Below are 23,204 nucleotides of genomic sequence, written 5' to 3' on the forward strand. Positions count from 1 at the left end.
AAACAAGGCAAAGGAATCAAGCCGTTCATAGACTACTGGATCCCCGGTGATAAGCAGTAACCTGGTGGTAGACAACCACGGTCATTCACAAATACACACATTATATAATCCGCAAACTGATGACGAAACGCGCAAAGCGCGCTTCACGGTCTTTATATTTTAATGTTTACGATGTGCCTCAATGAAAGTGATTTTGATGATAACATCGGCATAGAAAGCTTAAAGAGCGTATCAATTTGAAATTGCGATAATGCATCACCATTACTTTACGTAGAAAATATTACTATCATAGAGACGCATACAATCTTGAAAAGGCGAATTTAAAACTGGTTAGACCTCTTAACAAGCTAAAAGTCCCAATAAAATATTCCCATGTTTTTCGTTGGAACTCTAATTTTCTGGCGCTTAAATCTGGCAAAAAAAAATGGCTTTGACTATTACAAGTGCCAAATTTTAGATCAATTATGATTTTGGTTTATATCTTCTTCCTTTCAAGCCCACGCGACCATTTGTTTCACAATTAAATGATAAATTTTTGGTATTTTCCGTGTTTAATTAAATATGTCGGTCGGCCATGCATTATCACCATTAATTTTAATTGCTCATTGAAATTTTAAAAATAAATAAAACATAGTCGAACAATAAGAGACAATTGCTTGTACACTTTTTTTATGTAACAACCTTTGGCCAGACGAGAGAAACCTTGAATCTACTAGTGTTTCTTATAAAATATAATATTTAGATAAATTGCCATTTTACATCGGATTGAGTTATATTTTGAATTTGAAAACGATAAGTGATTATTGTTTATCATCATCATTACTGATTAGCATTAACGTAGTAGAGTAAAATTAGATAATGATATATTTCATAAGCTAATGATTAATGTAATGAAATTATTGCCAAATCGACGAGGGACTTTTTAGAACAGAATACAGTTCCTACAGCAACTTTTAACGTAGATATAGAAGCTAAAGCTAGTCTATATATATAAAAATGAATTGCTGTTCGTTAGTCTCGCTAAAACTCGAGAACGGCTGGACTGATTTAATGGCTAATTTTGGTCTTAAATTAATTGTGGAAGTACAGAGAAGGTTTAAAAGGTGAATAAATATGAAAATGCTCGGAATTAAATAAAATCAACGATTTTGATTTTCAATTGATGTGCCCCCGTCGTTCAGAAATCAAATTGAAAGAATAGTTAAAAATTAATAACTAATTAGAATCTTTGTTTCTCAGAAGGTAAAAAACTAACATTATTCTAGCTATCTATACTTAGTGGATTAACTACAGCTTTAACTATGATGGCAATACAACGTTTGCTGGGTCAGCTAGTTCTCTATAAAATAACCCTCAGTAAATTTTGCACGTTCTTGTGAGCGTTTTAGTTCTCCAGTCCAAAGTCTAAAATTAAATTCAAAGAAACCCAATAAGAACATTGGACAAACAGGAAACCCTTGCCGTCCCTCTTTTTCGGGCGACCAACGAAAGAGACGGCGCATAAAAGACGTTAAACATTTCGCAACAAAACAAAAAAAAAAACGCCACTCGCATCTCGGTTCGCGCTCGTATCGGAATGACATCATCTTATGAATTACCCATGTCTGTGTCTATACACCATTACGTTTAGCACAGTATCCACTCGGCGACAAAATTTTATTATGCAATACAAGGTGAACTGAAAATCGTGATTTATACTGCGATAGGATGAGTTATGGCAATCTCATTGGCAGGTGTTACTTGGCAGTACGCGAATATTTGTAACGCTATAACTTCTTCAACTTTCGGGTCAAAGATTATTTAGCCTACTGACATGATGAGAGCGCTATGTTAATACCTGTTTTCCGCCGGCAACCATTGTGCTGACTGCTGACTCGTTCACACTGCGATTGTCACTCTCACTGTCGGTACACCAGGTGGCAGGTTGGGTCACGGTAGCCGCGTGTGCCGGTCGCGGCGGTAGAAATTCAACTGAACTGGCGTCTTTAGCCGTTTTGGTCGCGGGGATGTGCCGCCCCTGAGAACGAAGGCTGACGCGTTCACGAGTCACGACAGACGGCTCACTCGTTACTTACGAGTTACGATGTACATTGCGCTCACAACGCCAGCGAAATTACATTCATTAAGGCTGTTACCTTAAATTCATTCGCTTTTTTTATGAAAATAAGGGACGAGACTTTAAGGACGTTTAGCTGATGATAATAAATGATACGCTTTGCCAATTACAATACAGCGCCGCTCAGGATTCTAAAATACCCAAAAATTCTGAGCGACACTACTTTTCTACAATTGCGCTCGTCACCTAGAGACATAAGATGTTAAGTCTCATTTATTATTATTCTCTCCCAGTAATTTCACTAGCAACGGCGCCCTTTAGACCGAAACAGTAATATTTACACATTACTATTACACGTCAGAAATAGGCGCCCTTGTGGTACCCATAATCTAGCCGTCATCCTGTGCAAAGGAGCCTCCCACTGGTCTTCTCGCTAACGTTGGAGGTTAATATGACGATGTTGCTATTCTGATCCTAAGTGTATTGCATAATGGCAAATGATTTCCGTAAAGAAAACTCCCAAATATTTTTCTGTCCACAGCCCAAACAAAAGTTAAAAGTTCGAGACAAATAATCCCGCTAGATTCTATGAATTAAACTTCCAATTAAGATTGTCTTGATGTGACCTAAAATATATTTCACATGCTTGTCACTCCTTCACCGGCTTAGTCATTTGAGCGTCTTAGTTTTATTAATCAATGACGCTTTGGTGACATGATTAATTATTAAATAGAGTACTCGGTAATTCGGTGCTATCATTAACATCTCTCCGAACCCTAGGTCCTGAGGGTGTGAGGATCTCAGGATACGCGATACTCAAAAGTACATGTCGGAAGCCCAATAGACACACAGATTGAAGTGTTTCAATGCCAAAAATATTAAATAGTATTATAATCAGAGGCGTATATAGCATTAGTGTTAAAGTTAATTTAGATTTATTTGGTTCAGTTACTTTATTACCATTTTTTTTTTTACTCTAGATACTAAATACCTACGGTAAGCAATATTTGCATATTCCAAAGCTCAACTACGACTAGTTAGATCCACAGTGCCTACCTTGCTAGAAAGCCAACGCACGCCCCTGATTTTAATAAACCTTTTCTTAAACGCCATGCATATGTCCTGTTACCAAGTCTCTGTCAGACATATTATAACTACAACCTTCGATCATTCATAGGTCTATATATAGACTCTGACAGCTGTCAAAACGTCGAAACAAAAATTGAGGGTTTATTTGGAGACTGTTTGCCTCTATTTTGAGCAATGCACGCACGCTCACACAAAGTGACATACAAATCGCGAGTGTAAGACGTAAGTAAGTAAAGTTGTTACAAATTCAAGAGCAGGCACATGTTTCGTCTTGACAGACATGCAAATATTTTTGTGGTTTCGCTTCACAATATTATAAACCTAGCAATCAATAATTACGGCTACATTTAATTTGACCAACGTAAATCACAACAATGATTTATGAAATGCTAAGAGATAATGTAGTAAAAATGATCACAAAATATATAATATTATTATTGGTAAAAATTGTATTGGTGCCAGTTACCACTTCGTTTGATAATATTCGTTTATTGAGTAAGAACAATATTTCTTTAATATTGTGTATAATTTTTAAATCTATTTAACACTGTCTCCTCTCTTATTTGTTGTGCTAAGTTATTAAATAATATGTTATGTTTTTAAAGTGATAACCCTCACTTCTAGGATTAATACACAAATAAAATTTGTAAAATATTGTTTAGATTTACAAGAGCGACATCTCAAGTCAATTTCCTAATATGCAAATATTGGGGTTGAGCAGGTTATCAACTGTAAAGTATATCCTGTAGATGAAGCCACAACCTGAGAGTTGAACAAAGCAAACAGAATTTTATAGCGAGGCGGTACTCGAACGGTTGGCTCAGTTGGTTAGAGCACCGGCACGGAACGCCGGAGGTCGTGGGTTCGAATCCCGCATCGTTCATAAAATTTTGTTTTTCAAATTATATTTAAGTTATTAAATATTTTTACATACATAGCATGACAGTTTTTTTGGTGTAAAGTGGTTCTAATGTGTAGCTTGTCACGCATCATGTAAAGTAATAAACCAGGCCTGTTCTTTTATCGGTTGTCTAGTAGCAAGAGGCTCTATCTAGACGTATAAATAATCAGACTAACACAAGGTGATACTCAGCTGGTACGAGTCCAGAATCAACATTTTCAAAATAGTAGATTACGTTAATCTCTAAATCGAAGAGCTGAATAAATTTAATCACACATTTGCGTCATCTTCAAAAAGGCATCCTAAAGCAGTATTTAAAATTTCATTGAGTATTCGAGAATTTTGAAATTCGTATATTAACATTCAAGTAAAATCTAAGAAGCGAATATATGTTACAAACGGGTTAGGGGTTTTATCTCACCCAGTTATTAGGTAAATACATTTTGTCCATCTCAATGAAAACCTGTCTTTTAGTCACTGGTACGAGGGACAAAAGTTGCCGATTCCCTCCCGGCAAGACGACTTTTGTCCCTCGTAACAGTGATTAAACGCAGGCTTTTAATTGGACTGGAGAACTAAAACGCTCACAAGAACTTTATTAAGAACTAACTTTACCGTCTATATCTACGTTAAAAGTTGCTGTAGGAACTGTATTCTGTTTCTAAAAAGTCCCTCGTCGATTTGGCAATAATTTCATTACTTCATCCAGGTGGGGAAAAAATCGTATACGCACCACGTGAGATAAGTAGGACATTTCCACCCACGATTTTCACCCATCAATATTCCGCGGTTGAGAATGACTTACTTTTCTCCCAAGGACAGTAATCAATACTAATATTATATAGAAGTAATGTTTGTGTGAGTTTGTAGGAGGTAATCTCTGGATATACTGAACCGATCTTGAGAACTCTGTTACAATGGAAGGCATGACAACAAACAGGATAGCGGGTGCAGTGCCCACTAAGCTGATAACGGCGACCCACTTCCTAGCTATCGTCCTACTTTATATTGATTATTTACTAACGCAAGTCGCACGACGCGGTGCTGATAATCTAGAACGTTTGATGGTCACCGGGAAAATTGAGGGGAAGAGACCAAGAGGCCGGAGCCCACGACGCTGGTCTGATCAAATATCCGAACAGACTAACCAACCCATCAGCATCGCACTCCACCATGCGACAGACCGAAACAGATGGAGGAAAGCTGTAGACGAACTTAAGCGGAGTCACGATCCTCAGCAATGAGAGAACGACTGTGAAGAAGACTAACGCAAGTACCTTAGTATTTCTGTTAGAACAACTACGTCCTTAAAAATAAACTTGGTATAAATGTATACCGAGAATAAACCAAGAATGTGTAAAATGTTCCCAATATTCAGTCTATGTCTTACTTGAAATTTAAAAAATCTTAACCATCGTTGACTTTTCTGTCTCAATAAACTTATCGACGGTAACTCACCTTATGCGTGCACTCTCTCTTAATGGGACGACGTATAGCTTACAAGCGATATAAAGTTTGTATGGAAATTGCAATTCACGCGTCCCAATATAAGGCGATAAGTATGACTTATCGGGTATATTGGGACAGCTTCAGATTACTGACAGTAGACGGTAGTTAGATCTGTAGATCTTATAGCTATATTGGGAACGGCCGTAAATCGCTGACAACACTGCCAATAAATGGTAATTCTGAAGTTTTCCTAATGTCAAGCAGCCTTGCTTTAAAAACGCGGAAAACTTTATACGTCCGAATAAACCAATCGTAAGCAAAATGTCTATTTGTAAACATTTTGCATGATTTTGGTTTATTCTCAGGTATAACTTTATGCCAATTTTATTTGTAGGGCCGTTTGTCTTTACCACAACAGAATTACATAACAGGGAGAAGTAATTTTAAACTAGGAGTAACTTAACATCGCGTTTATTAATAAGACAGCTATTGGTTATTTTGTAGATAAGCTGCGAACATGACTGAAAAAGGCCGGCTAACTTCAGCCTTTGGCGAATAACGCCAATATTTAGCTTTTTATTTTAATTTCTGCCATTTTAAATCTCGTATTACAACGATAAGGTTCGATCGCTTCAATGTGTGTCTTCTACCGCATTTATCACGGGGAGTGTTCCGAAGAGCTTTTTAACCTGATTCCTGCCGCCGAATTCCACCTTCGCACGACACGCCACAAGTTACGATATCATCCCCACCATCTGGATGTGTGGCGGTCCTCCACAGTGCGGTTTTCAAGGAGCTTTCTTCCTCGTACTACGAAGCTGTGGAATAAGCTTCCTTGTGCGGTGTTTCCGGGACGATACGACATCATCGGTACCTTCAAAAAAAAGCGCTTACACCTCCCTTAAAGGCCGGCAACGCTTTTGTGATTCCTCTGGTGTTGCAAGAGAATGTGGGCGGCGGTGATCACTTAACACCAGGTGACCCGTACGCTCGTTTGTCCTCCTATTCCATTTAAAAAAAAGATAAGGTACTTTAGAGTATATTCGGATACAGGGTAAGTCTCAAAATATCTGATTGTCAAATGATTTCGCCACGGCGGCGGTTCTAAAATTGTCAACATGAAAATTTCAGCAACTCGTAGATAAGCAAACCTTTGTTTTCAAAATTACATCGAAGGTTACATTACATTTTACAGAATATAATAAATTTTCTAGGAATCATTTTGAAAATACGATATAGAGTTTTGAAATTTGGTTATAGTTAAGTATTTCGCGCATACTAGCTTTCGTTTGTGGCTACGCCCGCGTGATTTATTGTTCAAAAATTAGCCATCTGCAGGCTTCACACTATCGACACAACTATCGATATAAAATTTCTTTACAAACGGCTCATCGACCCTTCACCCCCGCTCTATGCGCTGCCAACTTGTAGTAGGCGCTAATTGGCGCTCCACTCAAGTCAATGTTACGAGTGATATTTTTAAACTACTCGTCCAAATACGTGACGTACGTTAAGTGTAAAAGGCAAACTTCATATATATATAAAGGCTGAGAGCGTACATATATATCTGTACGTCTATAGAGCGTACATATCCTTTGCTCAGACTTAATACGTAAAACTTAACTGAGTTAAGCTTATACTAATAATCTTTGATTTTGTTTCTATAGTAATTTGATAGCTGAAATTATGCTTAAGCTAAGGCAGCCGAATACAAAACCACTCTTGCACTCCAGTATTCCTAGCCAAACTAAGAATTAGAGACCATTCTCTATGTGACTGTGGACTTGATGAGGGAAATGTAGACAATTTGTTCTTTAATTGCCCCTGAATGAAGTCTTCCTTGTACAATTTTATACCTCATGAAATCCCCCGCCCCACCTCCATGAAATGCCTCCTCACCTTCGTTTTCACTCCTTTTATAAATACTTTATGTAAATATATTAAACAAATTAATATTAAGTTATAACTAACACAATAAATGTTTTATATAAGTAATATTATCAGTCTTTTTCCATTATAATCTAACAGCATGTATATTTGTTTCAGATATAATAAGAAAATAAATCTGTTTTGATTCTGGGCACCGGTCATTACTATAATCACTTGTAAATTCGTTTACACTGATCAAATGACACACTCTTAGCTTGTTGGTCTACTGAAACGTGACATTGGCGAGTTGTGGTGCCCCTTCCACAGAAGCCACTAGAAAGAATAGAATAGAACTGAGTTAAGCTTAGTATAATCTTTGATTTTCTTTCTATAGTAATTTTATAGCTGAAATTATGCTTAAGCTAAGGCAGCCGAATACAAAAGTCAAGTTCGCATTTTATCACACTCAGCAAGGTTTACATGAGTAAAGTCTGAGCAAAGTCTAAGTACAGTATTACGATTATAAAATGTAAATTAATTTATTTGAGCATCAGAAAGATCACATGTTAGGTAATTAACAATAACTAAACTTATCGAGGTCTAAATGGTAAATCTAAGCAAACTGACGTGATTATTGTCTTGGGTTGTAGAGTCTGAAATTTCCTTTTACAGTAGGTACATCCCCATAAGCCAAATCTATATAACTATATTCTTTGTTTTATTTTTTAATCCTTAATTCCGTTTTAATTCTAAACCAATTAGAATTTAGATGTTTACTTTTCTATTATGGACATAAAAACGTCTGTGGTCTGAAAAAGGACTCAAACAGGGTAACATTGTTGTCTACAAAGACACATTATCTCAGGAACGTGGGGACGAATAGAAATTAACAAATATATTTATCCTGTTAATGTTACAACCAAGTATATGGAGTACGAGAATAGGGATTCCCCAGGCACATGCCAGTAAATCGGGAAAGTAGCTGGCATGAAAGTTTGGCGTTCTTCAAAGAATTTTCTAAAGGAGACATCTGTAGAAAAATTCTATATCAGCTTTTGGGACACTTTTGACCCCCTCATAACTCAAAAACTACTTCACATAAACATGTAAAATTTTCAAAAAAGATCATATATTCAGACTTGCTAGATACATATGTGTTCCAAATTTCATAAACACACCTCAAAAGGTTATTTAGATATTTACGTCCAAAACTCGTCATTTTTATCACTGACTGACCTATAAATCAAAACTATAACCCATTTAATCTAGAATGATCAAATTTGGCATCCAGATAGGTAGTTGGGTAAATACAAAGTAATAAAAAACGGTAATTTCAAAAACTAAGAAACCCGACAGTGTTTCTGTGTAATTTGGAAATGTAAACACACTTAAAGAAGAATGTCGCCATATCCGATTGCACTTAAGAATAGCCAAAGATGCTTTAAATACAAGAAAAATTGTAGTGGTTGCAACCCATTCTACAAAATCAGCTGTCTATGTGGATCTCAATTCACTAAGCCTCCAACTATACAGTCAAAGCCTAAAATCATGGTGTCCATATATTTATAAATATTTCAAGATATCAAAGTCATTTAAATAATTTTTTTATTATTATACAATAAAAAGGGAAAGAGAAACATTAAGTTTATCTTAATTAGCGCAAGTGGAAGAATAACATTTCTCGCTTATCATGGACTTCTCAGTAATAATTAACATCATCATAAAATGAATTTATTATTGTTTATGTGTTGTGAAGATGAATTGTCATTTCTTGATGTTATTGACCACTATCTGAATTTAAAGAAAGAAAAAAATACTAATAGAAACTTGAGCTACTCTAAACTACTCTGAGCTGGATTAATAAAATTATGATTCAAGATGTCTTATAATAACCTTTTATATTTTTATGAAAGAGGAGTAAAACATTAAAACGGGTCATGTGAAGTTCAGTGATAAACGCCACACACCTACTGCAACACTAGTGGAATTAAGGAGTGTTGCTTTCTAGAAAAGTGTATGTGCTTTTATGAAGGTTGCCATGTCATATCAACCTAAAAACAGAGCACACAGAAGGTCAAACCACAGTTTGTTTGGAAGTAGAAGAAAGTCCATACATCAAGAGAATCAGAAAATCAGAAAAAACTCCATACATCCAGATAATGACATTGATGTGGACATTATCATCAACTTGGAAGTTAGTGGTGTCATTTGGCCCAATTCAAGCAAACTATGGAATAAGATTTCTTGCCCAGTATTTCCAGGAAGATATGTCATGGAAACCTTCTTGCTAAAAGGCTGGTGGCAGTCTGTCACTTCTTAGTCTTGCAAGAGAATATGGGAGGCTGTGATCATTTAAGGTCCGGTGACCTACACAATCAATTTGACAACCAAGTCAACATATTCCGTAAAATATTATGGTATTTAATATTACATAATAGTAAAATGTGTTGATCCCATATATTAGCAATATGGAAAACATCACTGTAGGAAAGTTTTTCCAAAGTTTTAAATTAATTGTTTATATATAAATTAAGTCCTTTTAGGCCTTTATCCAGCAGTGGATGTCTTCCGGCTGATGATGATAGAAATTAATAAAATTGTTTATATGTAAATATTAAAGAATTGATGCTACTGAAAGAGATCAGGCAAGTATGCCAGTAAAGTTAGTAGTGGAACACTGTGAACTTTGCTTACCCCAATTGGATGCATGTGTGATTTAATTATAATAGTAATGGTAAAAATAAAATTAATAAACATACATAAAACATGTGATGTGTAGAAATCTAAAAAAAATCCATACTACTTTGGGATACCAATGCATTAAAATGAATGTGATATCGAGCTTTATGCATACTAAAGGGTATTCATGTACACACATTACTACATACATATGTACAGAGAGTAGCATTCAGGGGAAACTACACACACAAAAACACCATTAACTAACCGAGTCATCGTGACTTGATCTTGAAATTTTACTTATATACTCTAATATCTGAAAAATAAATAAATGCAGAGGATATTACATATGAATTTTCTTCGCTAAAGACATTGAGTCTTAATCATGTATATGTGTATATATATATGTATTGTTTATAATCGCTTATAAAATGCTCACAGAATATCTTTATTTATTTATTTAGGGTGTGTGTGGATGATGCAGCTACTGCACTCAATAACTTTTGTATTAATTTACATTTACTTTTTTGACTTACTCGTGTAAGGCATTGACCATTTGACGTTTGAGTGTGTCTGTTGCATCATTTAACATATTATATTGTAATTGAAATTATTTGTAAATCTATGGAAATGTAAATCTTGATTTAAAAGAGTGGCAATGAGTTTCTTCCTATTAGCTCAACCCTTTACGAAGTAGCGGTAGATTCATTAAGAAAAATATTTTTTTGACATTCATAAGTGTCATTTCCGTGACTTACATGAATAAAGTTATTTTGATTTTGTATGTTCAACTACTTTGGGAGTGTGCTTCTAGTCCACATCCAGGAATTGTGTTCATGATAAATAATTAGAGCAGCATCAGTGTGACTGTTCAGACTTAGATAATTTATACATCTAGTCTCTTGCTGTTAGACAACCAAAAAAAACAGCTCAGGAATATTAGTATAGTGTGTGTGACAAGCTATGTCTTACAATCACAATTTGTGTTAGTGTGTGTGATTTGCTCAAAATAGAGGTTAGTTCTAAGGTCTATTTTTTTTCAATGTTTTCACAGCTGTCATAGTCTCTCTAGATTCTAGATGTATAAATTAAAATAAGTGCTCAGACATCACAAACTATACTTTCTACTATTTCTCATATTTCTAAAATACAACTAGTACACCGTTTATCAATTAAAGTAATTTGTTTGATAAAGATAAAGCACAAGTCTTTCGTAGTAAAATATTATAACACCCATAAAATTTATTGTTATTGGTTAAATATATCATATTAAATTATCTAATACATTGGACCAATTAGTTTCTTATTGAATTCATGAAATTAAAATAATTCTATGTATACAAGATAGTATAGTAAGTGTAATGTACTGTTTCAATGAAATTGAAAACACTTTTAATTTCACAAAATTAGATATGATTTATGACTCAGTAATAGCAATGATTCATCTCATATTATTCATTATGGTATTTTCCACTAGTGTTGTAAGTCTGTTTGCCATTGGAATGATACAATCTTTATTTTGTATAATATTAAATATAAATTCTTAAAAATATGAAATTGAAAAGTAATTATGTTCTTGAGTAGCAATCAAAGAAGATTACAAAAAAAAACACATTTACTAATACGAAAAATCTCAGTTGCCACATAGATTTGAGAAAAAAACTAGTTTCAATGTTTGATCAGTTATTTAACATGCCGCCTGATCACATTGTAGTGGAGAAATCGGAAAAACACGCAGGCCCACTATTTACCGAACCGAATACACAACTACAATTTCAAAGACATGTATTTTATGACTCTAAAGTAAATATACAGAACTTACCGATTTCGGCATCTTTGTGGTTTGTGATTACTATCTGAAACGTTAAAAGTTTGATTTAAGATTCGCACGCACGTACAAGCATTTTAATCTGCTACCATTCATAAGATTTGTTAGGTCGCGTGATGTTAAGTTGCGCTATTTCTTCTCATGTCATAACTTATTTCTAATGTAGAGAGTAAAAGAATGTTTTACATAGTTCGTGTACAGCAAATGATAGCGGAAAGTGTTTTAATCGATTAAACAAATAAAGATTTTAATTATTCGCCGGCGGGATGGAAGTTACCACCATCAAACCATTACTTTATTGTACGTTTTATTTTCCCAAAATATGTATATTTTTATCAATGATAAACTTACCCTTGATTTGAGTTATTTTTTATCACCTAATAATCCACATATGTAGCACAACACACATCAAGAATCAAGAAAGCACACACCCTAAAGACTTACAAAAATATCGCAATACGATGTGACAACTACCTGCGTGACGTGGTATACTGGGTATATAGTACAAAAAATATCAATGTGCAGGTTTCATCTGGTAACATTGCGGATTAAATTATGTCACTTGTCACCTCGTTAGGGTAAAAGTGTTCTGTGCTTGTCTCGGATTCCAGCAATAGATAATGCTATTTGGAATTGGATGTTATAATCATGCAGTTTTTTGGACATAATAAGCAACAACATCACAGACAGGCAGTACTATTAGCAGACATTTGAGAAACGTTACTAATTTTTAAATACGTCGGAAACGTGCTTTTATTGCTGTTGTTTCAATTTTTAAGTCTCTTGTCAGGTGCACCCTAGTTTAAGCTTGAAACATTTAACCGCGGCGTAGTGATACTCGAATAGACAAGCCTAAATGGATAAATGATCGGTCTCATTCGCGGTGCTAAGAGACATCACATATTGACAACCTTTGTACGGCTTGTATCCGTTTTTCTATGGCCAGTGATCCAATGAGCTATTGGCCCCTAATCTACCTTTGATCTACACATCAAACTCAACCATTATTATTGTCGGGTTTTTTGGGTTCATTCATAATACTGTGAGAGCGAAACACTTCTCTAAACTACAGCGAAGACTGATTCCACGGACTGTGAAACTTGGAATAAACAAAGTTGCCAATCTCGCAAAAACGCCCCGAAACTCGTTTTTGCAAGTTAACTACTCTCATGATATAACTGTTAAAGTTGCTATACTTTATAGAACAATAATACACGAAATTAAGGAAAAAAATAGGAATACAGGTCTATCAGCTTCTGACAAAGTTGCTGCAGTCAAATGATTAGATGCATCAGTTTCTTTAGTGTCTGACGACTTGTGATCGATTGCTTAAACGCCCTGTTCATCCGATGTAATTTTTTAGTTTAAAGATGCAATTAACTCTACTTTCAGTGCATAATATATATAATACGTAGGTCACACTAAAAGTTCTGCGAAACTTAAAAAAACAACAAGTTATAAGCAAAATATTATATTTATTGCTTTTCAAAATACTCTCCTTCACATTTTTAACATTTTATCATGCGATCGAACCATTTCTTAAAACAGTAGGATCACAGATCTGAAGGCATGTTTTCTACGTGCTGATTGAACGCTATCTTCGGAATTTGTAAAAGTGAAATCTCTCATCAAATCTTTGATTTTGGGGAAAATACAGCCAGATCGGGGCTATATGAAGGATAGGTGCGAGTTGCACTTTTTCGGAAGCTAAAAATGACTTTGTTAGTTAGTTTTGTTGGCCGTGCGTGAAGAAGCGGTGTCATGATGATTTTGGTCGTCTTTTACGAATTTTTTTTATCACCCTGGGTAAAGGAATGGTAGAATATCACTCGGCATTAACACTCTTTTGTGACGCGAGGGACGACCTTCACGCTGCAATGGTTCGAAATAACTAGAGACGCGGCGCACGGTGTTTGAATTCCGGGTACGGTGTTAACACGGCAGCATCGACGTGTGAAAGAGACTACAAGAGTATATTTATATAGTAAGCATTGTGACGCAACGTACGGCGTAACGAAAACGTCGCGTATGGCGTAAAATAGCCTTAGTGTGCCTCATGTATACACAAAAGAGTGCGTGTACGAGAGTTGCCAGTTATGTGCATAAAATAAAGCTTTTAGATTATTTGCTGAGACACGTATACACAATTCAAAACTCAGTTTAACTGTTAGAAACTCCATGTAACTCTTGACTGATATATCATTAAAGACTAGAGAAATCTAATCAGTCTAATAATTAGCCAATAACATAGTCTTACAACTTAGTTGGAAATCGTTCCCTTGATGATGATGGTGTCGCTATTACACGGTTCAGTCTCATCATTAACCTCGTCAGTGTCGATAGTATCGTGATTGTTACGATTAATTGATTCTGTTGAATTATTTAATATATCCTGGAGTTTCTTAAAAAACTTGAACATCCTGTCCTAATGAATGGCGATTCGAGCATCTGCAAGGCGAACATAGAAGCACTTGTCTGTCAAAAAAGTTGGTATGGATACTCCGTTCGTCAATCTTCCGGTGTGAGTAAAGAACGTTTCGTGCAGCACACAGCTCTACCTGGCCAGCTTGCCTGAATTATGGCTGAGAGTCTGTTTTTCCTTTTCTTTCCTATTAACCGGTTTTCATGGCTAAATATGGCTGAAGTGAACTCTCAATAATTATATTTTATCAACACTCATAGTTCATAATAACCAAGGATTAAATCATCTTTGTTCATACTAAAGAGACACAGTCACAGTTGATACCACTGAACTCGTTAAAACCTGAAGCCATAGCCACAAAAACCTAAAGAAGTAAATAAATAATAAGATAGGTAAATAATTAACCGGCTCCGCGGCTGTCATAAAATTTCGTTGGCTTTTGCAATCGAGTGTAATGTTAAAATGATTTAAATAGCCTTTCTTTTATTGTGTTTTGGTTTAAGCTGATGGTCTTGTTTATTGCTAAATAAAACAAAAAACCGGTTTTATCAATACAAATTATTTCACCAAATTACCAATTGTGGGTAAAGGTGGAAGTGAAGGATCAACATCAAGAAATTTCAAAGTTATTAGACTTCTTATCTTACTATTAATGTTATTTATTAATAACAAGATAGTTTACTCAATTATTTAATTTATTATTCAATTTCACTCTATACAAAACTTTTAAAAGTTATAAAATAATGGTCATGCATTAGTCAGTACTATAAGATGGCTTGGATGAAATGGATTTTTAATTCACGAAATAACAACTGGAAAGTGTAAAGTAATAACTAAGAATGTCATTTAGACGATTGTTACACTGGGGACCAATAGCAGTTTTATGTAGGTATTTAGCTCTTATATTAATTAAGACTTGGTTAGAAGTAATATTTTTTGTTGTAATTCCTTGACTATGAAGTTTAATGGCTCGAATAGGGTTGAGGTTTAACAATTAGATTGGATTGTGTGACCCTTAAAATGGTTTACAAATAGCCTTTAATATCTTATCAGTTACAATCCTTAAGATTCCACTCCTCTATAGGAATAACATTCCTACCTTTTTCAACCTTTCTTTTCCAAGCAATTCATCTCCAATTTGCTCCCACTGGTGGTTTAAGATCATCCTAACTGTTGAAATGACCTCCAGTTCACAACTTGTTAGAACACAATTTAGTTGTAGTTGTGTTAAAATTATATGTTCCATAGCAAGAAATATACTTTAGTTACATAAACATTATATAATACATGAAACTGCAATTTAAATACACATAGCAAGTAGATAACTTAATATGATCACACTTAATAAGATTTCTCTCATAATACACCATTTTATGGCAGTCCCTGCAACATAAGACATGTTTTCATACATTTTTTAATGCTTAATACAATTTGTCGTCCTGTTATATGCCACAAACAGAACACAAAAAGGAGCCCTAAGTGAGAATGATTTAGACAAAGAGCTCAGCTGCTAGTGATTAAAGGCGCCTTGCAGCTTCTTTACATCAAAATGAAGGTGTACTGTAAAAGTTAAATTATGTTGAAAATCTTGTAATTACTAATGCGTCAAAAACCTACATATAGAACATAGTATTATTACTTATTATATATACATAATATAAATTATCTAAGCTTTTAGTTTTAAAGAGCAGTTCTAAAATTCTTCTATGAATTTAAATATTATAAAACATTGCAGGTATAATAAAACTAATAACATGGTCTATGGTCCATTTGATAAGTATGTGGTGGCCGCCTCAGACGTCTATAGCAGCAACACTTCATTCAATAACATTCCTAAGTCTGGCAGCTCTTACACTCTATTTTTTTCTACAGTCATTACTTGAAGGCCCTGGCTATGTACCAAAAGGATGGAAGCCGGTATGTATTTATACCTACATAGACACACTCCTTATTTCAGTTTCAGAATTTTCATTCCTATAGTGGCTATGTAGACCAGTGTTGATAATTTTTTAAACCCATTGGAAATGGAAGAGAATATAATAAAAACGAAAGGAAAAATAAATTATGGACGATCTGAGGTCAGCAAGTGGAAAAGGGGGGCTGATTAAGGGTAAAAAATGGTTTATCTTGATTCCCGGCAAAACTGTAAGTGCTATGGAAATAAGTCAAATGGCAAAGTTGTAGGTAATAAAAAGATTACAACTTTTGTTTTTACAATTTATTCACATAACCTCAAAATTTATGTGAAAAATTCAAAAAACTAAGATTTTGGATTTTTTTTTATCTTTTCCGTAATCAATTTTTTTTCACAAAATTCTATGAATTTTTTTTTTATGTCCCAAATACACTGTAATAGTGAAATATTTATTTTTTCACCTTATTTTGACTCAAATATCGAAAAGGAACCCTTATTTCCAATCGAAGATTCACCCATCAAAATATCAGCTTTTTCCAAAAAAATTGTCTGTTTTCTGTTCGTCAAAATCTAAATATAAATTACAATTGTAAATGTTCGGAAAATTTAAGCCCATAAAAAGGCGTTTCATAGAGAATTCATACATGTTATTTCGTTGCAACAATAATATGGATTTTCTTGATCTTTTTAACGGAAACAGCTGCAGAACTGAATCTTTTTCCTTATTTGTGATCATGATCATACATATTTTTCAGAAAGATGAAGAAGATGTGGAATTTCTCCAGTACTGTGTGATATGTGAGGGATATAAAGCACCTCGGTCCCACCATTGCAAGAAGTGTAAGCATTGCCTTATTATTGCTCTTAATATTGATTTTCATTATTATAACACTAGAAATAAGGGATTGCTTGTAACTAATTCTAGTAGGTTTCATAAGATACATAATAGCTTTAAGGGTAAATGTATACATTTCTATAATAAAGTCCCAGGCACTGTTCAGGCATTATCTATAAATAAATTTAAATGTTTTACATATTGTTTTTTTTTTGTTACATATTATATAATTCTCTACTATATATAGGTAAAGTACCCATAAATTACTATCACAATTGGATGTTCTATTTATTCTGTGTCACAGGTGGTCGCTGTATCCTCAAAATGGACCACCACTGTCCTTGGATCAACTGCTGCGTGGGACACAAGAATCACGGGTACTTCACCATCTTCCTAGGGTTTGCTGTCCTTGGTTGCTTTCATGCGTCTATTGTAAGTTATTTTGAATGTCTTTATTTTTTATGAAAATAAGACACAAGACGAGAAGTGCCACTCAGGATTCTTGAAAACCGCAAAAAACTGAGTGGCACTACAATTGCACTCGTCACCTTGAGACATAAGATGTTAAGTCTCATTTGCCCATTAATTTCACTAGCTACGGCGCCCTTCATACCGTAACACAGTAATGTTTACACATGACTGCTTCACGGCAGAAAAAGGCGCCGTTGTGGTACCCATAAACTAGCCGACTTTCCTGTGCAAAGGAGCCTCCCACTGGTAAAATCAATTAGTCTAATTAGTCTTTTATACTGCACCTCGGAAAATGCATTCGCATTCATGTAACAACCGGGCTGAAAGTGCATAATTTTTTTCGCATAAATAGAAACGGATTTCATACAGGTAGAAATGTTCAATGTAAATTCATTACTAATGTGTTGTTCATACGATTACTGGTGGCAAACCATGTAAAATATTTTTTTTCTGCTACTGTACTATTATCTGTTATTTATACAGCCACGATCTTTAATATAAGTACATACTTTATAGAGTCTTTGAAAAAGAAATGTCGCCAAAAAAGTACAGTTGTGTTGTTGCTACAGATAACTAAAGCAAGGTTAGGAATGGTAGGTTCATAGAAATATTAGGTAATACGTAGAACACAGTACATACTATATTATATAAATAATATTTTAATGTTGAAATAATTAGACTAAACATTTTAATGTCAAATAAATAAAAAAACACTTGTTAATATAATTTACCAAGATGCTTGTATTGGTGTAAGTACCTTTGCCATTATATAACTGTTGAATAAAATACTATTAAATATTTAAAAAAAAATATATAATTTATTTATTTGCTAAAATTGTAGCCTATATTATGTAGGTGTAGTATTCTTTATTCGGAAATTATTCGATCCCACTAGTTTATTTAGGAATTCGCCTTGGTCTAAGTAGCTTTACAACAGTTTTGTAGTTCCAACAGGTCGAGGAAAAAGTCTTCATATAAAGTGTTGTAATAAGATCTCAGTTTTTTTATGTAATTAAGGGACGAGACGAGCAGCACGTTGGGCTGATGGTAATTGATACGACCAGCCTATTACAATGCAGTGCCGCTCAGGGTTCTTGAAAATGTCAAAAATTCTGAGCGGTACTATAATTGCGCTCGCCATCTTGAGACATAAGATGTTAAGTCGCTTTTGCCCAGTAATTTCACTAGCTACGGCGACCTTCACACCGAAACACAGTAATGTTTACATATTACACACACAGGATGATCGTTGAATGTTCAGTGTCCAAAATATACATAGTTTTTTACGGATAATGTTTTCAGGTCCTCGTAACTTGTTTGTACCACGGCATACACCGAGTGTGGTACATGTACAACGGCACGGGGCAGGAACCCATCATCTACCTTACCCTCACCACGCTGCTCCTGACGCTGCTGGCCACCGGGATGGCAGTGGGAGTGGTTCTGGCTGTGGGCGCCCTGCTGTACTTACAGGTCTGTCTTTGTCACACACTTTTGAAGTTATACTTCTTTAGGCGCGTTATGAAAAAATGATGAGATTGAAATTTTAAGATGCGCGCGCATCACTGTAACACAAAAGTAACAGGTTGAAGTTGGTTCCTAAGATTTTCTGACGTTTGCGTCATTCGTTATTTTTTTTTGGTTTCTTCGTCCATTATATACATTATATACATTTTATATGATGAATATGGATGTTTGTTCCCGAGTCATGGATGTTTAAATGTATTTATGTATGTTTATATGAATATATGTATGTTTAAGTAAGTATATTGTATTAAATATATCGTTGTCTTGTAACCCATAACACAGGCTATATATGCTTAACTTGGGGCAAGATAATTTGTGTAAAACGTGTGTCAATATATTATTATTATAAGGACAGGCAAAGGGTTCAAGCCCATACAGCCGTATTCATTATTTAATAATTAATTGTCAAAGCCATCTTTGTAAGATTTTTACAAAATTGTTCTTTCTAAAAACTTAGAATAGCACGAGGAATTAATCATTTTAATGATATTTGCTTCGTTACGCCAAAGAAGTATAACGTGCGTGCATACATAAGTACACACTAACTTTTTTTCACTAGTGACACACTAAAGAATAGGTCGATTCCTAGCACAAGAGGATCCTATTTTATTGGATAAGTAAAACGGGTACACCTGATGTTATGTGATCACCGCCGCCCACGATGTCTAGCACTGAAAGAATCACAGGAGCTTTCAGTTTTTGGTCTCATAATGTACTGGTTTCTTTATTTTATTGTTTATCGTATCACCTTACATTGGAATACTTAGCGAAAACCTGCATTTGCCGTTTACTCGTGCGATTCAGTTCAATGTGCTATTTATTTAAAAATCTTCCTTAAGGAAGAAGAGGAAAAACGAGCGTACGGGTCACCTGATGTTAAGTGATCTCCGCCACTCACATTCTCTTGCAACACCAGAGGAATCGTTGCCGGCTTCAAGGAAGGTACGCGCTATTTTTGAAGGAACCTATGTCGTATCGTCCTAGAACCACCGCACAAAGAAGCTCATTCCACAGCTTGGTTGTGTGTGGAAGAAAGTTTCTTGGAAACCGCACTGTAGATGAACTCCAGACATCCAATTGTTGGGGATGATATCCTAATTTGTGGCGTATCAAGCGAAGGTGGAATTCGGCGGCAGGAGTCATCTCAAGCAGTTTTTCAAAAAGCTTCCCGTGATAGATGCAGTAGAAGCATTCCAATATTGATTTTTTTATGACAAGGGACGAGACGAGCGTTACATTCAGCTGATGGTTATTGATACACCCTGCCCAGTATAATGCTGTGCCGCTCAGGATTATTGAAAAACCCAAAAATTCTGATCGTCATCGTCAACTTGAGACATAAGATGTTAAGTCTCATTTGCCCAGGCAAATCTTAATTTCACAGGCTACGGCGCCTTTCAGACCGAAACAAAATAATGCTTACACATTACTGCTTCACGGCAGAAAAGGTGCCGTCGTGGTACCCATAGCCTAGCCGGCGTCATATGCAAAGGAGCCTCCCACTGGTAACTGATTGATATGAATCGTTATATGTAAGATATGTAAGTATTCGTGGCAAGTAGTAAACAACTAGATTATAACAATTATAATACTTAGATCCGAGGAATTCTTCGCAACCGTACCACGATCGAGGACTGGATCATGGAGAAAGCGATCTGCAGGAGAGAGGAGCAGGGTCTGAACCCATTCGTGTACCCCTACGACCTCGGCTGGAAGTGGAACTTGCGAGCCGTTCTGTGGGGCCCGCGCTCCGACGGGCTCACGTGGCCTCTTGTTGAAGGCTGCCATGAGTACGACCTCACTGTGAGTAATTGTACTGACTTATTGAGAGACACAAACCTCCATCCCTCTCCTACCCAAGTCGCCCTTTGTGTTCTCGCATAAATCCACTTTCTCCTGATGGCAAAACTTCAAACATTGGAACGCAAAAAAAAATTGAATTACATCCAATTATGGCGGTGCTTGAAAAATTTTAGTATTGCACAGGTTAATCATTATGTAGTGTATATTTTTTGACATAAATGCTTCACCGTTTTGTACAGTTGCACGTTATGCGTCGAATTTAAACAACAATGTTGTTGAGCGAAATATTAGTTAAAAGTTGAAAAATTTCGTTTCGTAGATCGTTGTGTCACCGTATGTTTTATAGTTGAAGAAACAAAGATTTCGCCTAGTTTCGGACGCTTAGGCTACGTTAAAAACGTTACCGTGCGTACGGTTATCTAGATTCAATAATATTATCGGAAAAATCGTTGAAAAAAAGTGGTAATATTTAGGGTCCTCAATGGGAGCCTAGAGGGATGCCAGAATGTTGCTCAAATTCATTGAAATAATATCCACTAAGGTTCTCAACCAGCTGTTAATGTGATAAATAAGTCTTTAAACACGATAGATCTGTTCCAGGAAGGTGTCTATATTTGTAAGCTTTTTTATAAACAATGATCAACTTTATCAAATGCCTTACTAAAATCAGTTGTAATGACATTACATCTATAACTGATCCAGTATAATTCAACTATTTTGAAAGAGTCGAGCGATTTGTTACGAAACGTAATATGATGAAAGAACCTCATATATTGGCGTAACACCGCTCTCATAGCCTTACGAAAGGAAAATTTTTATATCGTTTTGCAACTCTATTTTGTTGTTGAACATGGAATCATCGTATGACATAAGTTAAGTTTGTTCTCTTTTAAAATCAAACTGAAATCTTTTCTATTCGAGAAACAAAAGTGTTCGAGGCATAAAATCAGAAAATAAACAGCATAAATAAATAAATAAAAAATTAAAATAAAAAAAATCTTTTTGATTGGTAAAAGGTTTTGGTACAAACCTAATTATCAACAGTTGCATACAAGACTTTATCTACACCCCTTTTTAAATGAATCCTCTATAAAAGATCTTGAAACAGTTCGCTTATTGCTAACATTAAAAAAGCCAATTCAAGTAAGCATTACATCATCCAAACGAGTGTTGTAATGAAATTCAGTACAACATTACAACACTCGTTATTAGGACATTGGGTGTTTTAATGTTGTCAATAAAATAAGCTAACTGTTTTAGAATCTTTATTAGAGGATTTAAAGCATGGGTGTAGATAAAATACTTTACTTAACCATTGTTGGTATGTAGATGGAGCAGAAGGCGCAGAAGGTGGAGAAGCACGTGCGGTCGCGGTTGTACGTGGCAGTGGAGTCGTATTCAGGCGCGTGGTGCCCGCTGATTTCGTGGCCCCGCGCCGCTCTTCGCGCGCCCTGCTCCGATGAGTCGCGCCTGCCGCTGATCCCCGGCGACTGCGTGCGAGCGACGCGTCGCCGCAGGTACATTTTTTTTTTGGACAATAAGGGACGATATGAGCAGGATGTTCAACTGTAGTAATTGATACACACTGCCCATTACAATGCAGTGCCGCTAAGATTTTTTTCAAATGAAAATAAGGGACGAGACGAGCAGGACGTTCTGATGGTAATTGTTACACCCTGCCCATTACAATACCTCTTGCGTATCGTGCCAGTGCTCTGCCATCTGAGCTAACCATTCAAGTGTAGTATTTTCATAAAATCTTGTATGCTTTGTTCAGCTCTGAGGCTGTGGCTTCATGTACACTCAACAGGATCTACTTTACAGTTGATAACCTGCTCAACCCCAATATTTGCATATTAGGAAATTGACTTGAGATGTCGCTCTTGTAAATCTAAAGGCACGGAACGCCAGAGGTCGTGGGTTCGAGTCCCGCATCGTTCATAAAATTTTGTTTCAAATTTTATTTGTGTATTTATATTCGTATAGGCACTGGCTATTCGGTGAGAAATTAGTGGAGATGAGTGAAGCAAGTCGCGGACCGCGGGGTTGGTTCCCGATGGAGGCAGCGGTGCCGGCAGATACTGTGAAGACTAAGCCTGATTAACATTCAAAACGAGATGTAAAGTTTTTTACTGTTGATTGTCTCCTTCACACCTACTTTTATTAGGGAAGGAGAAAATGAGACAAACAGATGTTATTATTATGATTATGTAATTAAATTTATATAATTGGCGGATACTAACGTGGGGCGCACTATTAGTTTCCAGAATGAAAAAGAAAAAACTTACTATGAATGCTCAAACTTTAATTTATTGTTTCTCAATACTGCGTGAAACAGAAAGGGTAAGTACCTAGTTATA

At 35.5% G+C, this 23,204-nt stretch overlaps 2 protein-coding genes across 6 annotated transcripts in view; one reads left to right on the plus strand and one right to left on the minus strand.

The window, feature by feature from the left end:
- The window catches only part of LOC126976687 (moesin/ezrin/radixin homolog 1), a 68,353-nt gene extending 55,989 nt beyond the window's left edge, over positions 1-12,364 (minus strand). The window contains exons 1-2 of one of the 2 annotated variants that reach the window (XM_050825186.1): positions 12,223-12,364; positions 11,866-11,899 (exon numbers count right to left, since the gene is read on the minus strand). In XM_050825186.1, coding sequence (XP_050681143.1) covers positions 11,866-11,877 — 12 coding nt within the window. In that variant the 5' untranslated portion in view covers positions 11,878-11,899; positions 12,223-12,364. Of the gene's footprint in view, positions 1-1,837; positions 1,987-11,865; positions 11,900-12,222 lie in introns of those variants that run through there. The other variant, XM_050825185.1, reaches the window with a different exon arrangement.
- A 2,343-nt stretch (positions 12,365-14,707) lies between these two features.
- LOC126976695 (palmitoyltransferase ZDHHC6-like) lies at positions 14,708-23,184 on the plus strand. 4 transcript variants are annotated; one of them, XM_050825201.1, is made up of 8 exons: positions 14,708-15,182; positions 16,029-16,210; positions 16,964-17,048; positions 17,348-17,475; positions 18,817-18,987; positions 20,638-20,844; positions 22,174-22,361; positions 22,831-23,184. In XM_050825201.1, exons 2-8 carry the CDS (start codon positions 16,055-16,057, stop codon positions 22,946-22,948), a joined length of 1,053 nt encoding a protein of 350 aa, XP_050681158.1. In that variant the 5' UTR covers positions 14,708-15,182; positions 16,029-16,054; the 3' UTR covers positions 22,949-23,184. The 4 variants fall into 4 exon arrangements, with proteins under 4 accessions (XP_050681158.1, XP_050681157.1, XP_050681160.1 ...); XM_050825200.1 differs by having other exon boundaries at positions 14,708-15,178; XM_050825203.1 differs by having other exon boundaries at positions 14,708-15,178; positions 16,166-16,210.
- Positions 23,185-23,204: the final 20 nt, after the last annotated feature.

This window comes from Leptidea sinapis, chromosome 42 (assembly GCF_905404315.1).
Source record: "Leptidea sinapis chromosome 42, ilLepSina1.1, whole genome shotgun sequence".
Lineage (NCBI taxonomy): Eukaryota > Metazoa > Arthropoda > Insecta > Lepidoptera > Pieridae > Leptidea > Leptidea sinapis.